The 551-nt window shown below is 63.0% G+C and overlaps 1 gene segment (V, D, J or C); it reads left to right on the top strand.

Moving 5' to 3' along the window:
- Positions 1 to 5: 5 nt before the first annotated feature.
- LOC104994411 lies at positions 6 to 545 on the top strand (the record flags this gene model as incomplete). The annotated part of the segment is given in 2 exon segments: positions 6 to 369; positions 445 to 545. Coding segments are annotated over 2 exon segments (465 nt in total), but the record flags the coding sequence as incomplete, so codon positions are not given.
- Between the last annotated feature and the right edge of the window lie 6 nt (positions 546 to 551).

The following is a 551-nucleotide window of genomic DNA, read 5'->3' as shown; positions in this document are numbered from 1 at the left end:
GCCTCTCACCCCCCTCTTCTCCTGTGTCCTCTCTCGGGTCCCCAGAAGGTGAATCACACCCGAGAGTCTTCCCCCTGGTGTCCTGCGTGAGCTCGCCATCCGATGAGAGCACGGTGGCCCTGGGCTGCCTGGCCCGGGACTTCGTGCCCAATTCAGTCAGCTTCTCCTGGAAGTTCAACAACAGCACAGTCAGCAGCGAGAGATTCTGGACCTTCCCCGCAGTCCTGAGGGACGGCTTGTGGTCGGCCTCCTCTCAGGTGGCCCTGCCCTCCTCAAGCGCCTTTGAAGGGCCGGATGACTACCTGGTGTGTGAAGTCCAGCACCCCAAGGGAGGAAAGACCGTCGGCACCGTGAGGGTGGGCCCTGCAAGTGAGTCAGGTACGTCCCGTGGTTGGGTGCGGGGGGAGGGTCCAGGCCCCGCTGACCCCTTGTCCTTCTCTGCAGAGGTGGAAGTGCTGTCCCCCGTCGTGAGTGTCTTTGTCCCGCCTCGCAACAGCCTCTCTGGTGACGGCAATAGCAAGTCCAGCCTCATCTGCCAGGCCACTGACTTC

Source organism: Bison bison, unplaced genomic scaffold (assembly GCF_000754665.1).
Source record: "Bison bison bison isolate TAMUID 2011002044 unplaced genomic scaffold, Bison_UMD1.0 scf7180017460184, whole genome shotgun sequence".
NCBI classification, from domain to species: Eukaryota; Metazoa; Chordata; class Mammalia; order Artiodactyla; family Bovidae; genus Bison; species Bison bison.
The sequence above is the reverse complement of the archived record's forward strand: the minus strand, read 5'-3'. Positions and strand labels throughout refer to the sequence as shown.